This window comes from Falco punctatus, assembly GCF_963210335.1.
Source record: "Falco punctatus genome assembly, chromosome: 6".
NCBI lineage: Eukaryota > Metazoa > Chordata > Aves > Falconiformes > Falconidae > Falco > Falco punctatus.
The window spans coordinates 61,987,436-62,012,835 of NC_137585.1; the positions used below are offsets into that span (position 1 = coordinate 61,987,436).

General features: G+C 43.9%; 1 protein-coding gene across 1 annotated transcript in view; it reads right to left on the reverse strand.

Annotated features, from left to right (window-relative positions):
* EXOC4 (exocyst complex component 4) overlaps nucleotides 1-25,400 on the reverse strand; it is a 412,836-nt gene that overhangs the window by 50,337 nt on the left and 337,099 nt on the right. Inside the window, exons 12-14 of the mRNA XM_080393436.1 lie at nucleotides 22,762-22,898; nucleotides 14,873-15,028; nucleotides 2,953-3,131 (exon numbers count right to left, since the gene is read on the reverse strand). Of these exons, the coding sequence (XP_080249562.1) occupies nucleotides 2,953-3,131; nucleotides 14,873-15,028; nucleotides 22,762-22,898 (472 nt within the window). The remainder of the gene's footprint in view (nucleotides 1-2,952; nucleotides 3,132-14,872; nucleotides 15,029-22,761; nucleotides 22,899-25,400) is intronic.

Below are 25,400 nucleotides of genomic sequence, written 5' to 3' on the forward strand. Positions count from 1 at the left end.
TGATGCCCTGAGTGGAAGCAAGATTTAATCTCAAGTTGCTGGGACAGAACAGAGAAACAAACAATCAAAGATCCGGATGTGAGTTCTCATCATGCATTGGCCAACATGTGGTAAGCACGGAAGATAAACCCCCACCACGGCTAACAGTTAATGCGGTCAGTGCTCTTGTTCAAGAACAGACACTTCAATGTAGCATCAAGTCCAAGGAGAAAAACAAAGCAGAAGACAAGTTGCTCAAAGGAATGTAACAACTGCTATCTGCCCAAAGTCAGCCACCCAAAAAGCGAGCTGGGTGACTAATGGCCCATTGACTTGCACATGATGAACCATGGATTCGAGCTGCATTGAACCAGAATGCTTGGGTTTCAGGTGGGCATGCCTTAAAAAATAAGCTGGCTCCATTAACAGTGATGTGAATCTGAGTTTGGTGAGCTTCAGCATGTGGCACAGCCTCCCTTTATTTAGCGTTACTTTAGGTCAGTTATTTCCCTTTCTCCCTCCCCCAATGCTCATTAACATGCTGTGGCTTCCAGCAATGACATGCTCAGAAATTCAGATGATCAAACCACAACAGAAAACAAGTCACCATACGACAGTTGAATGTTATGGCATTAACATTGTATGAATCTTTGAAACAATAGGTAGATGTAATTTTTCCTCCTCTCAGCGCAGTCCAAGCACATTTGCATTGCTCTCATCCTCCTGCCCAGGTGGGATGGAAAGAGACATCTCATCTCATTTTTCCTCTGTTGTTTACTCTTCATATTCTTCCCCAAAAGAATTGCACTCCCCTGTACATCACTGTAGCTTGCTGGATTTGTAAATACATCTGACTTATACCACCACCTCTGCCCCACGGCATCACTTTTTACTTCTCCCATATAGATTGCAGTCAGCTCTATTGATGTTCCATTTATGAGATATATTCCACCAGGTTTCATTTATAACCATGAGGTCAAAAGCCTCTATCATTTCCTAACACTGCACGTTCTTCCTCTTGTTTCAGATACTCCTGGCACTTGTGTACAGACATTTTAGTGCATTGGTATAAAGTTATTACAAAGGAAGATGATTTTTTATTGTCAGGAGGATGCTGCCAAGTGAAATATTACACTTCGTACTTTTATGTTTATTCACTGCTGCACGTAACGTCCTCTCAGAAGCCTGAAAGTCATACTCATGCCCTTTAATGTTTGGCAAAATTGATTTATTAAAAAAATTGAGTTTCAACCAGAACTGAAATTATAAATGATGTTTCTATTTTTAACAACTTTGACTGTCAGAGCACAATGCCTCAGCCCCAAGAACTCTCCCAGTAACTGAAGTTCTGTGAATAAATATTTGGCTACTGAACTTTGATAGCATTTTCCATTTGCCTTTGTTTTCTTTTCTTTTATTTCTTTTAATCTTCTAAAGTACACTCTGTGAGACCACAGTAATTCTTCTTGTCACTCAGGTATTGAGAACTCAAAGTATGGGTTACAGGAATATTGAAGTTACCTGTAGCATTCTGGGTCTTAAATTGTTAGCTGATTGTATAATCTTATTGATCCTTTTGGATCTTGACAAACTGGTTGTGGTCATCTGGAGTAAGGAGTTTAAAGGTCCTGCTCTAAAGCAGAGTTATAAGCCATAGGAAAGGTTGTCAGTCAACCAGAGATGCTCTGCTGTTGAAGGACAATTAGTTTAATGGACATAAAACACTACAACTTTAGCACCAGAAAATTTCCCCCATCACTTCCCAGAAAAGGCAGGAATGCTGTGCATCCTCACCGCATCCCCATGTGTCTTGGGATCCTACCAAGCTGTGCGGACTTTTTTATGCAATGCTTTTCTTCTCCTCTGCTCCTCATCTACAACGAAGTGTAGATGCCTCCTTCCACACCCCAGGCAGCTGCATTTAATATAACCCCTCAACAACAGGGGATGTTCAATATCTGTAAAACACAGTATCTTATTACAGGGATCTAGGGTAATACGAAGTGCTCTAACAAATGCATGGTCACCTCCCCAGCTTCAGCCTGTGACACAGGACAGCTGCTGGTAACGTCTGGGTAGGCAGGTGAGACCTAGACTCCCGGTCCTCGGAAAAGCTTAACCCCATGTCAGCTGAGCTATAGGTGACCCCTTGCAAATTAGTAACAGTGGAAAAGTGTCAGTGGAAAGCAGCAGAGCTGAGATCTGTTTATGCCGAGCTCTACTTCAGGGGCACAGCCACAGCCCTCCTCTAAACGTGACTCTGTGCTGACAACACCAATGACAGTGATAAGAAGAGAAGCAACACTAATCATGTCTCTATCACTTTCCAGACAGAAAAAAAAAATAATCACTATTCCCTGGGGGATGGAGCGAAAGCTGAAGCACAGAGAAGTGAAATGATCTCACAAAAGCAGTGCGGGCAATCCTTGACAGCCAGGAGCAGAAGTGGGGTCTCCAGGCTCCCCTGTCTTTGCCCTCTTGGCACTTCAGTTCACTGAGGGTTACTTCTGCCTTTGCAGGCTGAGCATTGGTGCCCTAGTGCCATGCATGTTAGGGCATTCCTCATTAAAAGCTGTTCAGCTTCTCTACTGAATTTATAATACACATATATTTTTAAATATTAAGCGAATTAGCAATGCTTTAAAGAAAACGAAACCTGTCTTGGCACTGATACCTTCTCCTGTGCAATGTCATTAGCAGGGACAGCTGAAAAGCTCAAACACTGAAAGACCCTTCAGAGCTTATGCTAGAAGTGATGCTCCTGGCACCCTCATATGGTACCCACCACAGCCTGAGTAGATGTCACACCACAGCATTTACTACGAAGAAAGGAATGAAGCTGCTTTGCTTTCTATTCTCTTTGACATAAACCCACTTTGAAATCAAGAACAAAGATGCCCATCTCCACTAAAATTGCATATTTATGCTGGTTCTCATTTATAAGACAAAGGTTCTCCTATGGGAGCTACTTACTCTGGGAGGCTGATAGGTTGGAAAAGGCTGCCTTGGTGCGACCTGCTAACCACTCCAGGCTCTCGTGCATGTTGGCCAAGGCCTTCAGGTCACTGACGTCCCGCAGGATCTCCTGCTGAGGGATGAGTTTATCTCCCAGGTTGCCAATGAGAACTTCTGATTCTTTGCTGAAAGCAGCCCTGAAATGCAAACCAAAGCCACCTCAGAAATACAGCACGGGACAGCAAGGGAGAGACATCAGTTACACCACGGAGAAGGTCAAACCAGCCAATGTAGAACTGTTCCAGTGTGGGGTCTCAAGAATGTTGTCTGGAGGAGTTTTTGAAGTTTTGTTACTGTGAATGAGACCTCTGTCTCAGGGATGTTTTTTCCTGTCCTTCTCCTTGCACTTACAATCTCTGAATTTCACCTCATTCCTCATAGTTACAAACTTCATCTCAGTCAACTCCCACACCTCTTACCCCCACCCAGCATTTACACCTTGCTGAGACATGCAGGTGCTTTCTCTGTCTCCCTGGGATATGTATAAAGAACACACATGCAGTTCTTTTAACCTTTCCTCGAAAATGAACTTTTCCAATCTCTGATTCATTTTTCTTTCACACATCTATCAAAAGAAATCTGTAAAACCTGATGGGTTATCATGACAAAGTGACAAATGGTTTTGAGTATCAGTCCGTGCATTATTTTACCTGCATAGACACAGCACCTGGTGAAAAAAGATGACCAAGACAAACGTGTTCACTGAAAAAACAAAGGTGTTTACCGAAAAGCCGAAAAAAGTTCTTTCAAGGTGTGTAACTGCTCACTCCACTGTTATGTTCTATCTTTGCCTTCAGATTTTACTTTCCCAACACTCGTCTTCATGGAGAACATGGTTAGTTATGTCCTATTTGCAAGGCAAATATTCTTATTGCTTTTGCAGGTGAAAGAGGAGACTCTGGCATGACTTTTTGTGTACCATTAGGATGGAGAAAATCAGGACACGGTTTCTACATCTAATTACAACAGCTCCTGGCTGGAACCAAGTGCATTTCGTTGAAAGACTCTAAGTGATGGCACATTTACCGTGGTCCTCAGTACGCTCTTCCCATCATTAGCTGCTCTTTTTGTTATGAATTTGCATTCCACTTTTCATTCAACTTTGCAAATCTCCACTTCCTGTCATTAGCTCTTTTATGAACTTACAATGAGGAATCATGCTGCTGAGCATAATAGCTGCAACGAGCTGCAGCAAAATAATCCCATCAGTGGCATTTTATATACTATCTAAGCAGTTTTATTGCCAGCATGTCCCTGGGACTTCACTGTCACTTCAGAAAAAAATATATAAATGAACCAACCCTGAAATGGTTTTAAATTGCTCAATTGAATTCATTAAAGGCAAAAGACAAAAATAGCCTTCATTAAAAAAATCTCTTCGAGGATTTTCTTCTGCTGACAATAAAAAATATGCTGCCTTAGGCTGTAACCCGCATACTGCGGTTTGGGAGGAATCCTTATCTGTTGGCTGTGTCAGGACTGAGACACAGAAACATCTCCAACTCCAGTGGAGTATGCAGTGGTAGTTCAGCTGTTCTTCTTCTCCATAAGACAGGGTTAATTTTGATCAATACTGGCTATTGGAAATACATTAAATCCTTTCTGAACTTCAGGAAAGCCCTTAACAAGCTTCCCTGACCAGGCATTTCTTGGACAGTCGTAAGAGGCTACAAAGATTTGGGGAGTAAGGACAGTTGAGTGACCCATCTGAAGTCCAAATGGACGTTTGAAGGTGAATACAGGGTTGAAGCAGGTGGACAAGATCATGGCCAGGCTAGACCATTTTTTTTCCCCAGCAAAACATGATCATTCTTCCAAGTAAAACATTTATTGACTTCTACAGCAAAAATGAAACACCTCACTTTGCTTTACCCACCTATAAACACTCGGATACCCTCATCTGTTCCCATTGAGCAGAAGACATTTCACAGAAATGTTTTTTCCCTTCCAACCAAAACACTCCTGTTGACTTAAGACTACCAAATCTCTCTGGCAACTGCATCCATCACTTGGAAAAGTAACAAATGAAACATTTGGTGAATTTCTACCTTTATTAACATGGCTTTCCAATACAAAATGCCGTTAAAAAGCATTTTTTTGGGAACCACAATTTGAGAGCTGTTCGGTGAGGAGTCACTACCACTCTGCTGCCCACAACCGTGATTACAAATTCAGTTTTATTGCGGGGAAAGCTCTTCTGCCTTCCCACATGCAAAGAGAAACGGTTTTGGCACCGCTTTGGATGGATAGCCTGTGCATGAATAATACAATGCTTTCAGACAGACTGGGAAAAATCTATATAATACAAAGCACAGTGTATTTCCTATTTTTGCTCCTGGGGGGAATACAAATAAGATCTTCTATGGGAAGCTATACTCTAAAATGTTGTTGAGATCAATGTGATTCTGCTAATTGCTCTAAAACAACAGAAGAAATTATCAAAAGGGCTGCAAATATATCTCTTTTCTTTAATACACATCTTTGACTGCAGAACCCCCAACTTACTTTCACACAAACTGAAACTTAAAGTGGAGACAACCTTCAGCAAATAACTCCCTCTTAGAAGGTAACTTTAGAGAGTTCTGGTGGATTCCTGTAATTTCAATTTAAACCTGCTGGTAGCAAACATCTCCATGAAGGAAATTTTCGCTCGTGTTCTGGATGCCTGCTTGAGAGAATATTCACTACATGCCTTTCTTTGTCTTTATTAAATTTGCAAGGCTAAACACTTAACCGGAAGGATATAAAACCCCAGATCAACTGAATATCCAACCTTAATTCTGCTCTTTTGAATACCTCCACTACATTAGCATCTTTAGACCTTTGATTCCCATACAGTTTCTCAGCCAATACTTGTCACATTTGTATCTGTAATCGTGTATCTAAGACAGAGCCAGCACATACAAAGAGCTCTGCAGCTACCTTCTGCATTTAATTTATGAGTTTTTGATGGTTCAGTGGGCACCTTGGGTTTGAATTACCATGCTTTTGAAAATTCAAATCCCATCTTACCTTACCCAAGCAGTTTGCTTTGGACTTTGCCAAAGCTTCCGAGAACAATAAAAGATCCTCCATCTTTTGATGAGCACCCAAAGATGGAAATTTCCAGCCACACAGATGATATATTTTAGAAAGTCTCATAACCAAGCAGTTCATAACTGTGTTTTACAGATCTGTAACAAAAGGCAATGCTCCACTCTCCTGTGATTAATTCAGCTGTGAATATACCCACGCTTCAGATGGAATTAATATTGCTTATTAACTACACTGCAAATAAAGCAAACTCACGTGCCTTTTTTCACTGTCCAGCTGTTTCTTTGTGGGAGCTCATGCTCCCTTACACCAATATCTGATGCTGGTGCCACACCGCTTCATTGCCCTTCAGACTCGATTCCCACGGGATTTGTGTGCACTGCAACAGGACTCACTTAAATCTCCGCTTTGTCAGAGCAGGCTGGCTGTGCTAGCTTAATCCTTGGATTAACTAAGTACCTTGTTCTGTTTCACTTTGTTAAATCATCTTTATTTCTCTATTTTTGTTCCTTTCCAAACACAGTGACCAGCAATCTGTCAGCCTTAGATCCACCTTGTTCTATGGATACCGTATGGGATGCAAAACACATCTTTGGCATGGTACCAGCAGGGATGGGGAGAGGCTGGTTCTCCACAGGAGTCTTATGCAGGCAGACTGGCTCCCCCCTCCTCTCCTCCAGCAACCAAGAGCAATGATGAGCTGTTAATAAAATGAAACAACCTATTGAGCTAAACTGCCTGGAAACAGAGAGACTGATGAGAATATACGAGGCTTCCTCTCATCCGTATTTTAGCATATACATGAGAGGATGGGAAACTTGTATGCAAGGGAAGAAAGGCCAGGGAAGAGCATGTGTGATAAATCAAGATGACCTGTGCTACGTTTAAGGCATTCGGACCGTGACAGAGCAGGGCTGAACAGCAGCCAAGTGTCCACATCAATACTGCAGAATGAGGAAGGAGGTCTCTGAGGTACCTCTGGCAGCAGCTTTACGTTCACTTACTGCTCCTCTCCCGTTTCTCTACCAAGAAATTAGTGTCAATTATCCCTTCAGCGGATAACACCGAGGAAAAAGCTTGCTGGGAGGGTGCATGGAGCTGTAGGAGGTGGGACACACACACACACACACACCAAGCAAGCCCACTGGGAGCCTCCCCAGGAACACACTCCTGTCCTTTCTCACACCCTCTCAACTGCAGAGCTCAGAGGAATGCTTTCCACTGAGCATCGGATGCTTGCAGAGGGGAAGCAACAAAATTAATTTAAACCGCAGCTAAGAGTAGCAGGCAGAGCTGTGGCTGTAGAGGAAATACCCTAAAAATACCTATTAAAGTGTGAACAGGACAAAGATGCAAATACTGTAGGAAGAGCTCACAAAACAAGGATTACTGCTTTGTCACGATGTTGTACCAAAACCACAATATATTGAACATCCATGAAAATGTTACTGAAAGCAATTACTGGGTAAAATGCTTGCCATATAACAACTCAATATGCTACCTAATATAAAGCACTTAAAATATGTATAGTACATATACAGTCTCAAAACATGATACACATTCTAATGGAAAGATTGTAATAATAGAATTCGCATCAGTTTCATTGCACCTTTGCAGCTTCTTTTGGATCAGTAAATTTTTCTATGTATTTCTGTCGTATAGAAATTCATATAACCCATTTATTTTCTATTCCTGCGTGTGAATCATAGAGTCAGCCTGGAGACCATATTAAAAACTGTATATAGAAACTACCCAGGCAGACAGGTTTCCCCTTGATTAATTTGAAGAAATTCCCATTATGTTCTTACTTATAAGCAAAGAGAGAAAAGGTGGTTTGTTTCTTCATCTTGCACCAGAATTTGTTTGACTATAATAAAGAATCATGCAAGCACCAAAACAAATAACCCACGTAGGTTTTTTCTGCAAAGGGAAGCCCGCTGAAATCATTTACTGCCGCAAGAACAATAAACCCCAGCTCAACCATCATCCTGCAGAAGATACCGTTTCACTTGTTTCAAAGATTCAGCACCTGAAGGTATTTTAAAAATTCAGCACATGAAGACACTTTTCACAGCACATCCAAACAGCACTGTAGTCCTGATGAAAAGCTTCTGCAAAGGATCCTCAGTGGATATAAATTCACCCTGCCAACCTAAGGTATTTGGCTTTAAAGGACTGAAGAACTAGCCCATCCTAAAACCGACCCAGATTTGAGGTTCACTGGGATTTGCAAAGCTTCGACAACAATTTGTGCATCTCTATCAGGGACTGGCGTGATCAGCACCAGCATTCCCCAGCAGCTCCACATCTCTGCTGAGAGGTCACAACACTGTCAAAAAGCAGACATCGCTAACTGACAATTTTAAATGGTAACATCACACGACATCTTCTCACTTAAATTTGAATATTCTGGTCTTGTTAAGTTGCTATTATACAATTTATCACAGCAGACAAGGAAGTGTCTTGGAGTACATTGTGTAGCTCTAATGATGTGATTTAGTAATATGCAATCTTGTTAAAGCAGGAGCTGTTATTACATCTTTGTGGAGAAGCTGAATCTCAATGTTTCGGCTGTGCTTTTCCCCTCCATCCCTGCTACACGGTTTAGAGGCATAGACATTACCTAAAGTATGTTGGAAGAGCTGGGCATTGCTGCACTCATTTCAATACACAATGCAATTTGTAGGATTAATAAATCTGAAACCGGGAGATTCTTCCTGGATTCAGGTTCAAAATATATGTAATCTTCAAAAAAACCCAAATCCAGCCCAAATCCTCTGAAACTTCTTTGCTTTCACAGGACAGGCAAAGACAGAAGGAAACTTCTTGGATACAAAGGTGTTCTGTGAAGATTCAGGTGCTTACTCATTTTTACACCTCTCTTGATAGCAACAGGGTTTAGTGTCAGTTGCGCTCACGAAGAGGCACATTCTCTTGTAGGATCTAAAAAAGAGATCTAGAAACCCATTTCACATAAAGGACAAGACTGTCATCAAATGGAATTGACACATACTTACGGTATGCTCAGATTCATAGTCCCAGTAGAGGGAAAAAAGGTCTAGTCTGCTGCCAATCTTACAAAATCATCCTTTCACCCTTTAAAAATATTGTAAATATATTAAACAGAGCCTGAGAAATTGGAGGAGATCTTTTGTTCTTGAGAGAGAAAGACCCAAGGAAAGAGATACAGAAAAACCTACAAGTGAGAATGGGAGGGAAAGCTAGGAGGTAAAGAAAGGGAAAAGCCTTCCATAAAACATCAGAGCTTCAGAAAAGGACCACACAGCAGAAAAAACACTAAGACAGCCCAAAGAACAAATATACTGGAAGGCTCCAAACCAAACACTGCAAAAAACACCCACCAGAGAGCAGAAGGTACAACCTGAGATACAGCTTTTAATGAAATCCTTGGCCAATGCCTTCTGGCTGCCCAGAGATCTGAAACAAGGAAAGACCACCCTACCCGTAGGTACGACCAGAACACTATGCTCCTGCCACGATGGCTCTCCCTTTGTGCCAAGGGAAGGACTTAACGGTCCAGCACAAATTGTTCCAGCTCATTCCCAGTTCTGGTTTCTGGGCTTCCACAGACTGTTTATTTAGAGAATGGGAAGTTCACAGCACGTTGAGCCTTTTAGAAACAGTGGAAGTAATTCACAGAGCGCCCCCAGCCCAGCCCCTGCTTCAGCAGCTCTCCCAGAGCGGGCTGCACACAGTCACGTCCAGGGGGGTCTGAATGTCCCCAGGGCAGGAGACCCCACAGCCTCTCTGGGCAGCCTGTTCCCCTGCTCTGGCACCCTCACGGTAAAGAAGTTCTCCCTCCTGTTCAGGTGGGGCTCCCTGTGCTGCAGCTTGTGCCCGCTGCCCCGTGCCCTGTCGCTGGGCACCCCTGGCAAGGGCCTGGCCCCGTCCTCCTGACACTCGCCCTTGAGATGGTTGTAGACACCCATAAGGTGCCCTCTCAGTCTTCTCCTCTCCAGCCAAAACATGCCCAGCTGCCTCAGCCTCTCCTCATCCCGAAGATGCCCCAGTCCCCTCATCATCTCCACAGCCTCTGCTGGCCCCTCTCCTGCAGTTCCCTGTATCTCCCGAACTGGGCAGCCCAGTTCCACCGGACCCAACACTCCAGACGCGGCCTCACGGAGGCAGAGCAGAGGGGGAGGATCCCCTCCCTCGCCCTGCTGGCCATGCTCCTCCTCATGCCCCGCAGGGTCCCAGGGACCTTCTTGGCCCCAAGGGCACGCTGCTGGCCCAGGGGCAGTTTGCTGCCCACCAGAACCCCCAGGCCCTTCCCCGCAGAGCTGCCCCCCAGCAGGGCAGCCCCAGCCCGTGCTGGTGCGTGGGGCTGTCCCTGCCCAGGGGCAGGACCCTGCACTGGCCTTTGCTGAGCTCCGTGAGGTCCCTCTCCGCCAGCTCTCCAGCCCGGCCAGGTCTCGCCGAATGGCAGCGCAGCCTCTGCTGCAGCACCCGCTCCTCCAGCTTTGTGCCATTCGAGCTGTGACCAGTCCTAGGCGCTCTGTACCAAACTCCTGAGTTTACTGCCCTCAGGCACCCTCTGAGGAAGAGCTCACAGGAGCATTTCTAATTCATTGCAGTGCAAAACCATGCCTCAGACCACTAGCTCTTTTAGCTCTTGCTCCCAGGGCTAAGCAAAGCTTTGTGTTTGGAACAGAGATATTCTTGACTGCCCACCACCAGCTTTGCATGCTCTGCCCTATGAAAAGGAAAGGAGAGGAGATTTCATTCTCTGGAGTGTACCCCAGTGTCTTTGGTGCCATTGGATGGATGGATGATGTGCTCTCCCAGGGCACAGGTGAGATATACTGCATGCCCCAAGAGAGCTGAGGTGTGGGACAGTGGTTCCCAAGACACAGTCCCAACACACATCCAGAACTGGAGGGTACATTTCTCTCTCCCATCATGCCTTCTGGAGGGACACCCTTTAGCCCATCCCTGCTCTCTTCCTTCAGCTTGACTTTTTTGCCTTGTCCAATAGCAACACATTCCCCAAGCAGACCCAAATCTACACACAGGCTCCAATTTTACATTGGAAATACAGTCAGAGGATCAGCATTGACTAAATCAAGAGAAGAGAAGAGTTCCTAACAAGCATCTGGGATAGCGTAACTTCTGACCAATGCCATTTGGGATGATTTGGTGAAGTATCTGCTGTTACACAGGTATCCTTCCATGTTGCTCAAATATATCCCATCCTTTTGGTGCAGAGCAAGTGAGGATGAGCATCCCAAAATGAACAGGAGATGCAGGGGAACAAGCAGCAGGCAGCTGGAGCACCCTGCAGTCAGGTTACCCTCATTAAAGAAACACAAGCAGCAAAAGGAGAAGTCATGTTGCACATGGAGATGCTGAGAGGTTTTTTTTTTTTATTGCTCCATTAACTTCCGCCTGAGAATCTGATCCCAAGTTCAGTGTCCAGGAGCTTGCTGGAGTCAAAAGGCGAGAGGAAAATCACCATCCTCCTCCTAACGCAGGTTTGGTATCTCAGATATGCAACCAGAATGATCTGTGTTGTGGTGTGATCTTCAGACCAATGTGAGGTTTCCAGGCAAATGTGTTGCCCCGTAAATTGCCAGCATGCCTTTCTCAGCTCCCCCACAAGTGGTTTCCCTCAGGCGCACAGTGCCCTTGCCACTTGCTGCAGAACGGCACCAAAAAGCAAGAATTTCTGCTGTAACTCGAGCGCAACTGGTTCTGAAACTCTTTTTACATTGCTTTTCCTCATCAAAGGCAAACCTGGAAATGATGCATCTTTGCGTTTTATCACCAACATATCTGATTCAGTAATGAACCGAAGGCTAACCTTTATAAAGCGATAAAGGCAGCATATTTCACACTCACCCCAGTGCCAAATAGCCTTCAGAGCTTTAAAAACTAATTATACGAATAGAGGCATGACTTTTCTTTCCTTTCTCCCCTTGCCAAGTTCTGAGTTACTATAATATGCTCAATCAGGTCCCTTTGTCTGGCCAGCCACACCAGAATATTAATGGGAAGATTCTGCTAGTATCTTACCCTACCTTTCGACATCTATTTGCAAAAGGGACAGTGGCAGGTTAAGGCAACAAAATCAATCACTGTCAACACAGGTATGCATTAGAATTTTTTTGGGAAGACTTCATGTTTGGGTTCTTCTTTTTAATTAAACAAATGAGTTACAGGAAACCTGGGGAGAGGGAGGGAAAGAAAACTGCGCACTGGTATCTCTTCCTGCCACAGTGCAAAAACTGGTGGCAAACTTTCAGGACATATTTAATTTAGCAGCATTCATAAAGGGGTACTGCCGAGTAGTTCAAGCACTGCTGTCAGCCTTGGTTTATGTCCAAAAAGAAAATGCTTCCATGTTTCATCAAGCTTAAACCTCCCTTTCCAGGAAAGGATGCTTAGTCCGTCCCTGCTAGCCAAGGAGGGCGGTCTGTGAATGCATGTAGGTATCTGTATATCAGGGTTTTAAATATCTTGGATAGTTAAAGTGATAATGAAACGAGCTGTCCCCAGGATCTCCCACCACAGCCATGACCCAAAGCATCCACTGAACCCATTTCCCTTTGGCTCCACTGCAGTGTTCAAGCAGAAATGAGTACGGCAGAATTATTCCCAATTCATCAGCAGCGCCAAGAGAAAGAGAAAGAAGCAACAGCAGTGAAGAAATCATGTTCCTTTGTATTAGGAGAAAGTCTGAAAAAAGCCTGATTAAATGGAAAGAAGATGACAAAAAATTGGACAAACAATTAATACTATTTTGAAGCTTTCAGGAGAAGCACAGATTCTTGAGGAAGTTTATAAGCCATGTTGCTTACCATCAATGGCTGAAACTGGCCCAGGCCAATTATTATAACTTAAATTAATACTACAGGAGCATTCACATGGCACTCTGAGGAACTGAGGCTTAATACATGATGCTCTGTGCAAACAGATACCCAGAAAAGATCTTTGTCCTAATGTCTAGGCTAAAAATAAGACACAGCACAAGACCTTTTCTGAGGGAATTCAATGTAGATGGCTTTCCATTCCAACATCTCTGATAAAATGTCAAAAAATACTTATTAATGGACAGTACAATGACAACACTGGAATAAAATGCATGTTAGGATTAAAATGTTGTCAGACTGCTTGACCATCAGATTCGGCCTGGCCAGGGATTTACATTAACAGGTTATGCTCAGTTAGTAGTACCCAGCATTGCATCCAGAGGACCTCTGGTGTCCCATGCTGACAGCTCAGAAACCACAGTAAGAGCCAGGAGGGCATCCCAGCTGCTTTCCATGCCAAGAAACAAAGGATAAATCTGAAGGCAAGATGGAGGCTAAGACTGAACCAATGAAACTCAAAAAACCTCAGCGATTGCAAAAAAACCTCAAGGGCTCTCCATCCTTGCTCTTCTAGCATCACTGAAGACTTTTTAAAACACTGGCAAAACTGATTATCCCCACTGCAGTATGAGCAAACATTTCTGTGACTAGACATATTTTATACTGTTCGTCGTTCCTCTTTCCAGACTGCGTCATCTTTATGTTACTGTGCTTGCATTCAGTGAATAACTAAAATGACAATCTGGGCAAATTAGACTTGTTATTTTCAACAGCTTCACTTACTCCTACAGTTTTATAGCCAAATGCCAATCAAGGAAGTGATGAATAGTGATGGGAATGTGCAGACAAGCTTTCTGACTCACTGGAATGACAAGGAGGACCTGTTTCTTCAGAACGCATCAACGATTCAGAGACTAAGCCATTTACAGTGTGTAGGGAAAGGCAATCTGCCTGCTTACAGGCTTTCACTTGCCTGAAAATCTGGTTTGGGCACAGTAAATTGCATCTGAAAGAATCCCCTATGCAGGTACCAATATTTCTCATCTGACTTTCCTTACACAGCTCCTGGGGTTGGGACAGAGGAGAAACATCACCAGGTCATGGTTCAAATGGAGGACAGCTTTGGTGACAATGCCAGTTTTGGGAATTCCTGCCCAGCACAACCAGCTGGCCCCTCCATTAGGTCACAGGCTGCTGCTCTTTTCATTGCATGGGTGATCAGAGTAGCACCACCAACCAGTACAAGGATCTGCCTGAATTAAAAATAACCCTTTCTTTTCCTCCCCCACCCCAGCCACTCTCCTGACTCGATTCACAAGCACGATTCTTCAAACAGCCTTGTTTGAACAACAGAGCAAGCAGGACTGAGCCATAATGGTAGGAAAGCAGCAAGCTGGCACTGCCACTGAAGCTCCTTACTGAACTGTGGCCTCTCTCTCTTCTGTCCTTGTTGCATGTGAGAAGCTCCTCTGCTTTCTCCTTTCTCTTGTAGGATAAAGAGCTTCAGGATGGTTTATCCACCAATCCATCATCCGACTGATAAGCAAAGCCCAGAAACATCCCCCAAACAGGTTATTTCCTTAATGACTTCTTGATACCATCAAGAGAACCGAATCCAGGCAACACACAGGAAGTTCTCAGTCAGCAAAGCTGATGCCTAGCGATTTATATTGAATACTAGGAAAAAATCCTTCACCAAAAGGGTTGTCAAGCTTCAGAACAGGCTGCCCAGGGAGATGGTGGAGTCACCGTCCCTGGAGGGATTTAAAGGATGCGTAGATGTGGCACTTAGGGACATGGTTTAGTGGTGGACTTGGCAGCGCTGGGTTAACGGTTGGACTCAATGATGTTAAAGGTCTTTTCCAACCTAAACAATTACATGACTTTAAGATGATTTTTCTCACACCTGAGAACACAGCAGCTATGCAAACACCGTAATTACTTTGTTTCCAGCAGGTTGTACCATTGTTGCTACTCTCCTTGAAACCATTTTACAACTTCATAAAATATTTTACCTTATAAAGTCTTCCTCCTCTTCTCTCTTGGGTCTCAGTTGCTTGGGCTGTGCCATGTTGCTCCAGTTAGGCAGAGATTTCAGGAGCCTGCTAATATCATCATCTTTAGCCCAGGATGCACTGATCACCAGCTTTTCATCCGACTGCACAATGCTCCTATGGGGAAAGCAGCAACAATCTTGTTAGTGTGAAGCAAATTGTACTTTCCATGTAATTCTGCACATATTAATTACAATCCCTATTACATACAAATGTGCATTAAGCATTAAGGAAGGGGTCCAAAGAGAAGTTCAACGAAGTGCTCGTGTGGAGGGCACGGCAACATGAGTGGACAGGATATAAAATTCACTTTAGGCTCCCAATTGTTGATGTACTTTATGATAGAGTCCTTTGAGGGCAAAAGGGCCATATTCTCCCCACCCTTGAAATCATTCAACTTGCCACCATTTACATAACCAGAAGAGGTCACTCTGTACTAGAAGAGAGAGAAGGTAGTTTCTCCATGGCTCATTTGTTCTTTGCAATCTCAATGCAGCTTGCCAGCTGCTACTGATTGTGTTGTGACTGTAACGTGGAAACCTGCCCAGGAAGACCTGGGTGGAAGCCACCAGCTCACCGTACATCAGCTGGCCCAGCTTGGGGACCCTGTCTGAAACAGTGAAAGGAAATGAAGGGTCCAGGATCTTCTGTCCAGTGAATCAAAACACCTAGTAATAGAGATTTCATCTAAATTGTATGTATGTGTGAAATCGAATCAAAGACCACAGCATGTTCCAATTATGAAGTCTTTCCCTGTTTAGTATTTTTGGCAGTGTAACTAATCTGAATTCCTCACTGGCAATTTCAGGAGACAAACAGGATGCTGTATTTGGAGGAGTCCATTAGTTGCCTATTTTTTCTCAGGGTTGTTCATGAACAACCATCAGCATAGTCCTCATTAATGTTTGCTACTTCACTGTCACACTGTGACAGGAAAGTCCTCTCCTGTTCTTGGGTTGTTCAGTAAACAGCAAGGATCCAGGAGGTGTTTCCATCTCTTGGAAAAGGCAAGCGAGAGTTAGGGGTGCTGGTGCCTTCTTCTAGATCCTATCACTCATTTCCTTCTCTGGTGGGCACCTGGAAGGCTCTTCTAGGAGGTCCTTGCATGGTGACCAGTTGGACTGCTTCTCCAGCCCAAGACATGCAACCTGTCCATACCACTCAACACAAAAGCATGATGGAGACCTCTTCAATGGACAGCAGCAGGATTTTTTTCCTGCCTTCTGTAACAAGAACATGGCAAACCCACTGAACCAGCACAGTGTGATTTGAGAAAGGGACCATCTGAAAAGACAAGGTCTCAGAGGTCTTGTTCTTATGGAAAAGGCTTAGCTGCAGGTTTACAACAGAATCAGGATCTCTCTTGTGTGCTAAGAGACTGATTACCTTCTACTATGCAAAAATACAAAAAAGGCTCTGGGATCTGTGTTTCCCCACAAACACCCACCACTCCTTGCTCACGAGGCTACAAGACACCTAGAAATTATGCATGCTTGCTATATCCTACAATGCAAGGGGCTGAAGAAGTGTGAAATCCAGAGAGATCCTTTTCTGTTACTGTTCCCCAGAAAACATGGCTTGTCCAACATGGATAGAAACTTTGTGCATCAAAAAGATGCATGGGGCAGATGCTCAGAGCTGTCACTAGCATTCAGGTGGTGGTTTTGGGAAGAGTCAGGCAAAATCACAATAAAGACACTGCACATTTTGGAAGGGGTTTGTGCGGATTAACTAGTCTACTTTTAAATTTCCTGAAAGGTATGTTTTAGTCAATAACCAGAAATAAAAGTAACAATACACTGCGTATCAGTGTTTTGAAAAGGAAAACAGTGAAAAAGGCATTGAGATAGGAGCCAAAGCTAATCTATCTTGAAACAGAGCAGATTACTTCTTTTCCCACCAGCATGGAGCAACCTATCACTCCTTTTACCTACCACCAAGAAAACAACCTCTGCTCAGTAAGCACACACAATTTGTGAAGATGAATTTGTCACATGCACTTACATATAAATTTTCCTTCTCTTTAAATTTCATGTTCAATCTGCCACAGACAAAAAAAAAATGAATTTTCTTTCCAGCCACAGAAGACCGCGGCATCAAAATTTCAATTTGGCTTTCTGCTGCTGTTAAGAACTTGGTGTTTTTCCACTTAGGAAAAAAGGTCTCTTTTTTTTTACCCTAGTGAAAATTGAGGGGAAAAAATAAAGCTCCACCAGAATCTCTGACATCTGAGATGGAAAAACTGAGTTTGATGATATCTGGCCATTTCTCTGCCAAGGCAAGACAACTACTCCATTGAATATATTAGCCAGTGCTTTGTCCTCTCCAGACTCAAAAGACTAAAGTAATAGCCTCCTTCCCTTGGGAGTCTATTTCACAGTTGAACAAATCTAACTTTTGGATAAAAAATAAAATAAAATAAAATCCTGATACTGTGCTCATGTTTTACTTTACTCAATTTCATCCCATTACTCCCCCTTATTTCCCCTTACAGCAGCCTCAGCTCTCACCACTTTCACTATTTACTCTCTTCAATTATTTACAGCCTTATCATAGCCCTTCAGATATCTATGAATGCAAGTCATCTTTGGGAGACTTCTGATGGAGTTATACAGAGGACAGAGCTGCCTCTCTGTTTTATGATCCTTATTATCTGCTGTCCTCAAAAATCCTATTGCATTTCGGAGTAGGTGTTGGGGGAGGAGAGAGGGGAGGACGTTTGGCTGCTATAGCAAGTTGCAAACTGAGCTTGGTGTCCTTGTTTTTCTTAGGGTCAGTGTTTTCCGAGAGCCTAACCCACATGATCCCTGCTTTTCTCACCTTTTGGCAATGTGGTACTCGTGAGTCCATGAGCCACTGGAGTCCCAAGACAAATTCTCCACTGAAATCAATATGGAGTGTCAAAGTAATCAGTGCTGGGACACCGCCACCACTATGTGGGTCCCTTGGAATTATGTCCCATTCTCTCCCGTGACTGTAACACCTCCTAATTTTTACTGACAGGTTGGTTTTACTCCAACCACCTCCTCATTAAAGGAAGATGTTAAACAGGGTAGTACATACCCTGATCTCAGTGAGATGCCCAGCTTTCCCCATCAATTACAGACTCCTTTTCCTCCACTTTTTCTTTCAAGCATCTTAGCCAGTTTTCAACCTCTGTAATGTCTATCAATGTCAATCTGATTTAGGTTCTTGAGTAAATTATCACAAGACAGGATGACATGTTTTAGTACAGCTCAAAATGTTTCCTTTCAAAGCCCCCCTTCTCCCAAGCTCCTATGAAATTATTCCTGCTGCTGTAATAGGGTGCGGTGGGTTGACTCTGGCTGGATGTCAGGTGTCCATCAAGCTGCATTATCACTCCCCTCCTCAGCAGAACAGGGTGGGGGGGGAGAAAATAAGATGGAAAAAAAAATTGTGGCTCATGATAAAGGCAGTTTAATAAAGCAAAAGCACAGGTCAATGTGTGGAAGCAAAGGAAGACAAAAGATTTGTTCTCTACTCCCTATCAGCAAGCATCATAATAATAAATGCTGCTGCTCCTCCTCCTTTCTCTTATCTTTTATTGCTGAGCGTGATGCCATGTGGTATGGAACATCCCTTTGGTCAGTTTGGGCCAGCTGTCCTGCCTGTGTCCCCTCCCCAGATGCTGCCCACCCCCAGCCCCCTGGTGAGGGGGGATGCTGGACAGCCAGCCTCGATGCTGTGGAGCACGGCTCAGCAGCGGCCAAAACACCGGTGTGTTACCACCACCCTTCCAGCTACCAACACAAAGCACGGCACTGGGAGGGCTGCTGTGGGGAGAATGAGCTCCATCGCAGCCAGACCCCATACACAGGGTGACTGGCTACCATCAGTGCCATAATCAACTAATTAATTCACAGCTCAATGGCCCAAGGAGAATACCATCTGTTTTAACCCAGCTCCTGGGAGTGGGTAGGGAACAGGTGTAGCACTTACACAGGGGATGGCACATGTCCGAGGAGGGTTCACCCCTCCACAGCTCAGTGGGGTTTATCCAAAAAAACATCTGCAGGTGGTCCCGGACTTGCACCACTGCTGCCCTGAGCTGGGAGAAGAGTGCTGGGGAACATCCCCGGACACAGCTAGGGCGGCCAGGGCTTTTCATTAGGAGAACATCTGGGGGCCACAGCGGCTAATTGGACTATGTTGTCTTGTGCCAAATGTATTTTTGAATAATTTTCTTCTTTTCTCAGGGTCAAGGTGATGTTTCCATGCTGAGCTCTGCTTGCACTGCTAAGTGATTAAAAGCAGCCTGCTTAGCATGTGCCAGGTACCTAACAGCAAGAGGGATGTGGGAAACCTCGGCTGGTTTGAGGGATCGGGATGCGAGCTTAACATTAGCCTTGAACATGTACCTGTGCATCCTTGAAGAGCCTGGGAAAGTCCTGAGAGGAGCTGAGCCGACAAGATAAGGAACTGCCAGATGGGCAAGTAGAAGAAGTGTATCAAAGATGTAGCAGAGAAAAGGCCATCCAACCATGAACTGATGGTCTGTGAGTGAACCAATCACATACAGACACCTATTCTTAAGAAATATATAAAAAGGCTTGTTCGAACAATCAACGGCCTTTTGGCCTTTAGTTTTGCGTACAATCCTTAGTGTGTCGTGTCCGTCTCAACAGCGACACAGGGAGACAGACTCCTGCCTAAAAAGAGTCACAAAGACAACTTAAAAATCAAAAAAATTAATGCAAGAAGGGGAAGACGCCAACAAGAAGTAGTGACAAAAGCGTTTGCTGGGGTCTCAAGAAATCCTGTTTGACTGCATACCTCACACCTTGGATCAATTAATCTGCTCCTCATTTCCTTATCAATAAAAAGGCATTTAGTTTTATTTTGCCTGGCTGGAAAGCAGAAACTGAGATTTTGGGGTTTTTTTATCTTCATCATTTTGAGAGATATAGGCCCAGTTATATCCCACCTAATCTTAACAAATTTAGCTGAGACAGTTCAGCCAGGAGGCTGGTCCCATAAGCTGCCTTCACAGCTTATGGAGAGAGCTGAGAACCTCCAGAGAGTTGAGCCACTTTTTAATTAATGTGGACCACTCTTTGGAGTTGTCCATCTCTATTTACAGACTAAAGAGACTCATTTGGGTGAGTGGTGCCTTTACTCAGACTCTTCAGATACAGGTTGAAAAATGTGCAAAAGGATGGTTGTTCAAGGGAGAGAGGATGAAGACTAGTAAGAAGGGGGTGGACACACAGGAAAGGGCTTAAAGCTGGACACCAAAATAAGAATGTGTAGCTTCAACACAGACATAACTAAACATGGGGCCAGTTTATGCAGAAAGGCATGGAAAGTTATTAGGTTTAGCACTGAAGACAGCAAAGCTTGTCCAAGAAGGCTGGTGGCAAGAGACTAGAAAGAGACTTATATTAAGGGTAGCTATCTTGACCTGGTCAGGGTTTTTCCTGTCCCTATTACTCTCTGTATGGCCTTTCAGTATCTCCCAAAGCCCCATGAAAATGGTTTAACTATACAGGCTTAACTCATGACTAGAATTGCTTTCATAGAAATTTGCTGAAGAAGCAGCTAGACATGGGCTGGACAAGACTGGAGAAAAGTACTGCCAACACAGCAGGAGGTTTTGTGGCTCTATCTCCCAATTTTGTTTTCATTTTCAGCCCCAACCCCTCATAAACTAGACAGAAAACATAACTCACATCTGTAAATAGTTTGCGTCAAACTGAAATTGCACTTCATACAAACATGCAATTTGCAGAAGACATCTCACCTACATCAGATTAAATACACTTTGGAAATCGTCATCAATTAAAAAAAGAAAATCTACAGTTGCTACTTATATAAATGTCCAATCCATTCATATCCAGCCACTAGCTTTTTTTTGCATTCACTAGAAAATGTGAGCCAAATGGAAATCAAACATGAGAAATCTCAGCTGTGCCTTTCTTAGTGCTGACGTCCTGACAGAGCTATCTGTTCTGCAAAGGACTCCAAATAAAACAGCCTTGTTTTGAGGAGCCTGTCTTTGAATACATTTCATCCACATTTGCTCATATTCCCCTTCAAGAAACACACGCACATGGGGAATGAATGAATGCCATGTGCAAATCTTGCGTAAACCATCTCTCTGGCTTCCCAAATTCTCACTATCTTGACATATCAAGAACAGATGCACACTCCCTTGCTCTGATAGCTTTGCCTGATCGTATTAATTCACAGCTCTAAGAAGTTTATTCTGATTTTAAGCAGCTATAAACGATCCTTCCTCCACTAACTTTATCATCATGAGGATTTACCTCTCAAACCCCCAAGGAAAACCCTGGTCCAAAGGGCAAGGCTGCGTGGAGCCGTAGCAATGCAAGATCCCTGTAGAGGGCATAACGGCCCCGCAGATCAAGCTGATCGCCCCAGGAAAGCCGGGTAGCTGCTATATTCCTCTGCATCATTTGAAATGTATATAGATTTCTATTTCAGTCAGTCATTTGCTAGCAGCAAAACTAGAACATTTCCTGTTTTTCCTCCTGCTGTAATCAGGATATTGCCAAATTAGGGCTGTCCTAATTACTCCTCAGCAGGTGCCAAATCCAGGAATGGTATCAGCAAAGGAAGGAAGGAAGGACCTTTAAGTTCAAGCCAAAGAAATCAGATCTATTGTCTGGCTCCAGTCAGTGAAGTTTTATATGAAACATGAGCATTTTGGACAACAGCACGTGAGCAGCTACTGATTTACAGAAGCACCCAGATGAAGTTTAGCCCACATATGTGCTCACTGCTACTGTTGGTATTATTATTAATAATAATAAGCGGGTACACAGCCACTCGCCAGATGAAGCTTCTCCTGAACAGAATCAGGCAATAGGAAATAATTTCTTGGTCAGAAAACACAAGGGGATTTTTCAGCTTCCCCTGCTATCGCCAGCCGCTATTAGTTATTAAAGGAGAGTATGTATAGCAGCTATTACAGCCCACATTGCTGCAGCATCTTTAGTGTCCTTCTATGCAAGTATTTATCCCCATGGCACGGGGCATGCTCCTGGTCCCCCTCTCCAGGGAGAGCCGTTTTACAGATGGGCAACTGGGATGTACAGAGAATAAGTTACTTATCCATGGTTACCCAGGAAGTCTATGATAAAGCAAGCACCTGAAGGACTTACACCAAACAAGCTGGCGTGATAACCCTGTGTCCAGTGGCACCATGCTGTGTTTAGCTTCCACACTGTGCTCGGGGAAGCAGTTAAGAGATGGATCACCTGAAAATGCTAATGAACAAAGACAGCCCAGGACTGAGCATTTGATGACCGCCTGAAAGAATAAGTTTACAGAGAGGTTTGGGGAAAGTTTCACAAAACCCAGTGTGTGTGTATTATATAGTGTGTTGTGGTTCCTAATTCCTACCTTGCCATGAGATCTGAATACCCAAATCTCAACGTAATTAATTAAAATATAGCTGAATCTCTTGGGAACACTCAAATGGAAGGATCTGACTTGCTTTACAAGAAAGCAATAGCTACATACAGCTATTTATTTTACAGATGATGTCTTATACTCTCCATCTCCAACCTGAGGTCATGTTTGCCTGATTAGGAGAAAAGCTCTGTGGTTTCTAAGCCCTGCTACCACTGCCATCCACATTTAAAGAGCCTAAACCACAGTGCGATGTGGATAAAGTCACTGGGAAGCCAAGACTCTCCACATGCTAATGATCATTATTTCAGATTTTTTCCCCACCTAGAAAGAAAAATCCTTGACCATGCCTGCAGAGATGATTTCCAGAAGTACCTCCTGCTTACTCAGGGCAAAACAGCAGAAGCCCAAGAGCAGTACTGCTAGCATACACTGGTTTTCAAGCCTGCCTGTACCTGTAGGCAAGGGTGCAAGTGTCCTTGTACTCCTGGAGTTTCACACACACCATGTTCAGGAACTGATCCGAATAGGCGCTCAAGTCATGCATCAGGTTCATCAGGTCTTGAACAGTCTTCTCCACAATTACTGTGCTCTGGAAAAGAAAAAAAGCTGAAGTATGAATAGCAGTTCAGTGTATATCTTAATTTCAGCCTTCTCATATTTTGCTAATTAGCATCACAGATGCAACCATACAGCTGATGCTTCCTGACGCTGACCAGATGCTGGAGCAGTCCATACCATAAAGTGACGTAGAGCAGAATGAATGAAGAAAAAGAAGAAACCATGCAAGAGGTGAACAGGGGTTGCCTAGCTGTTTGACTATCAGGTATGTAAGTCCGGATTTCTGAGCCAGTTGCTGAGGACCAGTGGAGTTCACCAGGTCTTTCCTTCACTAGATGAAACCTCAACATGCAGAAGGTATGATTTTCAGAGGAACTGGTTACACGTGGCTTCACTGAACTCTGCTTGGACTTGCAAACGCCAAGTGTTTCAGCCTGACCAATAACTCTGGTCTCACAGATTGCAGACCATCTTAAATACTGAGGATTTCACCCATCACTCCCACTCATATGAGCTGCGTGTGTATTGTGTAGGGCACAAGCTTTCTGCTGCCACCTGAGGTTTAAGTAGCGCCTTGCAACCCTTTTGTTACCCCAAGCAGTGTATTACAATCATGGGACAACAGCACAAGTCTGCAAACCAAAAATGCTGCTCCACATCCTATAGATGAGCAAGTTTGGACAGCCTGCAGAAGGAGGTACCACGTATCTGATAACATCTGAGATTTAAACAGCTCCGTATGAATTCTGAGATTTCTGAGGCACTGCAAGGTGACTTGACACAATTTGTATTTACAACATTGCCTGTTGTATTTCATTTGGTTGCTACAAACCGGACAGAAGGAAGGTTACCAAAATCCAGGGCTGATATACATTGAATTAGTATTAAGCTCGGCAGAGTGAAGGGTATTCCTGAGCTATGTGCAAAGGCAAAGGAGACTAAAGCATCTGGGAGCCCTGGTTTGTCTGAGAAATTCTGGACTCAAATTATATGGGGGGACCCCAGAGACTTCACGAGGGCTGCATCAAGGCTGAATTTAGCCCTTTCTCCGTGTTAATTAGGACGTGAAGAGGAGTTAGTGACTCAGTCGTTTGCAGAGCAAAATCTCATCAAACCCCAAATCATTGTCTCTGCCACATCCCCACAAGCCCAACTTCCATCTCTCTATTGATTTCCAGATTAAAGTGCGGCAGCATCTCCCTGATCCATAATCCTGCTCCTCCAGAGCAACCCCTGAGTGACAGGAATTGATTCTTCTAACTGTCCCTGATTTGGTAAAAAAGCATCTGCAAATCTCATCCTCATTCAGAGCACACATGACTCCTTAGCATGTGGGGGTTTCAATGAAGGCTTAGTCACCGCCTGTGCTGTTTCTGATACATCCTTGGCTCACTACTGTACTTGGAGGAAAAAAAAAACACCCTTCTCTTTGGTTGCTCTTGTATCTTATTAAGCTTGCTCTTAACCAAATCACAGTAATTAACTGATCTTTCATATTGTAATCAGCAACAATTTGGGATTATTTTGTCCAAACAAAAATACAGTCTGGTGTAGCTGCCTCTCAGATGCTCTTGTTTATGCCGCTTCTCCTATTATTACAAGTATCTATGTTTTAATACTCAGTCCCACCCTGGCCTTGATGTACACAAGAGAGCAATTCAGCATACAGGACTTGCAACCCAGAACCACTGCAAGCAAATGAAGCAGACAACCGCGTGGAGAGGCTGCAGCAGCCACGGATGCTTTTTTGGCACCAATGGGCTTCAAGGTGTGAGCACAGCTTGTTAGCTGCAGCATTCAAACTTGCCCAGGCTCTTTGCTATCCCTGCTTGGGTGCCAGGCTGACTGTAGCAAGGGGAAAAGCAGCATTTTAAGAATCTACCTAGTTCCTACTAAAATGTGAGACCAATCTGGCACCTTTCCCTTGAGAGTAAACCCAAGACTACGTATGTTGGGCTGATAAATGCAGTGTGAAAATTACCTAGTAATTTGGGGAAATTAGATCAACCAGATCCACTGGGCTAGAGGTAGGGCACAGTCATGCCTTCATTACATTTAGGCTGTTTAAGGAGCTGCTGTACTTCAACCTTCCAGCACCGATGACCACAGTCAGTGCAAGGAGGTTCAGCAGACGGGCTTCATTTTGCACCTAGATGGCTTTAAAAGTGCTCCCATGGCCAGTGTTTGTCTGTCAAGAGGGGACAAGGTGACTCTCCAACCTGCTGACATGAGCCACGAGAACATCTCTGACTGCCCAAATAGAAAATACAGAAGTTGCTGTGCAGCATTCAAGACTCCTTCTGGGTCTGATCCTGATCCTTAAGGCTGAAGCATTAAAGTTAACATTTATACATAGGGAATGAAAAAAATAATAATCTTCCCAACTCATGTAGCAACCTGGAAGACAAAAACAGGTTTTCTCCTTTTCGCATGGATAATCATACTTCTCATTTGCCACTGGTATTTCACTGGTGAGAAATGGGTGGGATTTTCAGCAGACCCATGCTATCAGCTGATCTCTCCTAGAGCACAC